The sequence below is a fragment of the Alligator sinensis genome, unplaced genomic scaffold, assembly GCF_000455745.1.
Source record: "Alligator sinensis unplaced genomic scaffold, ASM45574v1 scaffold737_1, whole genome shotgun sequence".
Taxonomy (NCBI): domain Eukaryota; kingdom Metazoa; phylum Chordata; order Crocodylia; family Alligatoridae; genus Alligator; species Alligator sinensis.
The window spans coordinates 2,069,626-2,072,103 of record NW_005841930.1 but is presented as its reverse complement, the minus strand read 5'-3'; the positions used below and the strand labels follow the sequence as shown (position 1 = coordinate 2,072,103).

At 38.6% G+C, this 2,478-nt stretch overlaps 1 protein-coding gene across 1 annotated transcript in view; it reads right to left on the bottom strand.

Annotated features, from left to right (window-relative positions):
- Positions 1–2,478, bottom strand: part of REV3L (REV3 like, DNA directed polymerase zeta catalytic subunit) — a gene marked incomplete at its 5' end in the record, with an annotated part of 206,159 nt that overhangs the window by 57,720 nt on the left and 145,961 nt on the right. The window contains one exon of the mRNA XM_025198872.1: positions 1,817–2,009. Coding sequence (XP_025054657.1) covers positions 1,817–2,009 — 193 coding nt within the window. The remainder of the gene's footprint in view (positions 1–1,816; positions 2,010–2,478) is intronic.

Genomic DNA, 2,478 nt, shown 5'->3' with positions numbered 1-2,478 from the left:
CCCTATGGAAAGTGGAAGCTAAACAGTGATAATATAGCCCTCAGTGAAAGAGGGGAAATTAACCATGGTTTAACTTCCACTTACTCTGGAGCAAGAGTGCACACAAGTGGTTATAGTGGAGAACATGACCTATAGTAAAGACCTGCTTCCTTTTACCCCCAAGTAAATTGCCGTGTGATCATATCTTTAGACTGCTTCAACTCAAAGTAGTATAATTATCAAAATTACTTTTTAAAACAATGCAAAACTTCAAAATGCAATAGTATAAATAAAAGGAGATGGTCCATAATCTGTAGCATCTCCCAAGGAAGAGTTCAATGAGCCCCTCATTAAGAAAATATTGAGTATACACCAATAAGAGGAATAAATACTATTACAACATTTACATAAAATATTTCACTTTACTGGTAAAATCTTCTGCAGATCAGGAACTCTGTTTTGTTTTTTAAACATATTACCAGATTTACTTAAAGTGTTTTCTTCATAATTTATCACAGCAGCTTCTGAGGAGCCATAAGACTCCAATACCGTGGCAAATCTCATTTAGCAACATAATGACTATAATTACAGTATTCAGAAAAATGTTAACATAGAAACAAATACCAAAATAAACTACATTAAACGTAATATTAAGGACTTGAGCTAACCCCATAAAATTCCTACAAGTTGACAAAGAAACAGCTGGAGGATGGAAATTTTGCCTTAAAATTAATCTTTTTTGGAAGGTTTTTGGCAGCATTTTTAATTTTAGACAGTATTTTGTGGTTTAGTATACTTATATAATACTACTTTTTAATTCTGTGGAACAAACCTAAAAAAAAGCCTTTTTTAAATAGCCTAAACCAGTGGTACTCAACCTTTAACAGCTGGAGAGCCACTTCTTTATTTAGATGATATCGTAGCGCACTTAAATTCAAGTACCAACATTGTGATCAACATGATGTTACCTCAATGTGTAATGATGCTGCATCATCAACCATCATCACATATTGACACATCATGATATGACATCATCAACCCCTCTCCCAACAGCACTCTCTCTCTTCATCCCCCTCCTAGCTGCTGGGAAGAAGGGGCTGGGGGAGGGCATGTTTTTTCCCATTCTGCCCCCCAGCTGCTGGGTGGGAGGTGATCTCTACTCTTACCTGTGGGGGGGGGTCCCAGCAGCTCCTTTTCTTCCCCCCTATGGAAGGGGGGGAACTTCAGCGACTCCCACACTGCTGGTCCATTTGCTCAGTGCTCCCCGCGCTGCCTGATAGAGTGGAGCGCCGATCAGATGCCTACATTGCGAGAGCCGCCTGTAGGGCCATGAAGAGCCACATCCGGCTCTAGAGCCACAGGTTGAGTATCACTGGTCTAAACAAAGCCAAAAAGGTACAATACAATAAGGGCCCCTGTTTAGATCCTAAAAGGATCAGATAAAACCACAAAAATAACCCTCAAGCAAAATATTAAACATACTGTCTTGATTTAACATTTTCTATTTGCAGCTACCAGCAATTTGAATAGGAGACTATTGTAAGTTTTCCTCTTTACACTTTTAGAACCTGCAGGGGCTTGTCCTGAAGTGCACAAACATAGGTAACTGCATACCTTCATCATATCTGTGGTTTATAGCCCCTGCAATGGTTCACATGAAGATGTAAGCAGGAAAACTATCTAGGCTTAATAAGGCCAATCACCCAACAGTCACAAGAGGAATTAAATGAGCTAACATAATATTATGTTTGACCATACTGCTTATTAATCACTAATTATTAGCAAATAAATATTTTCATAAAATGCTCTAAGGAAAAAAAAGAAAAGATATAAGAACCTTGGCTTGAGATTGTTCTGTCTTTATCAATCACTATAGCACCAGTGATTTCTTTTTTATCAGTATTTGGCAGTGCTGTGTCAGATGAGATGCAGTAGAATAAAGCACAGATAGGATCAAATTCAGGATCTGGCTCCAAGTCCCGTCTAGGTCGAGCATGTAACTCCATACTGATGAGTGTAAGGTTTTGGACCTACATAAAAAACAGGTAAAAATATGGTTTGGGTATGTCCTCAAATAACTTTTAAAAAGCTATTTATAATTAATTAACTTGTATTAACAACAAGGGCCTCTTATAAGTATATAAACTGCTGGCATATCACAGGTAAATATCAACAAAACTTACTAATACTGTATTTTGGGATGTCACACGTTTACAAAAATATTAATTTAATTGGGCAAGGTTATCAGAGACCTACTATATTTTTTAATTGCACTCATTTGAAATGATTAATATTGAAGGTTTATTCTCTGTTCAGGTATTATTCCTTGCTCTAGGACAGGGATAGGCAATGTTTTTTGGCCAGAGTGCCGAAAAAACCACAATGTCCATCTTGGAAGGTGCTGCAGTGCCGACATGCCAGAGCCCAGAGTAGCTGTTTGCAGCCTCCCAGCTGCAGTCGGGCCCCGGGGCCCGGTCTGCTTGCAGCAAGGCTTGTGGG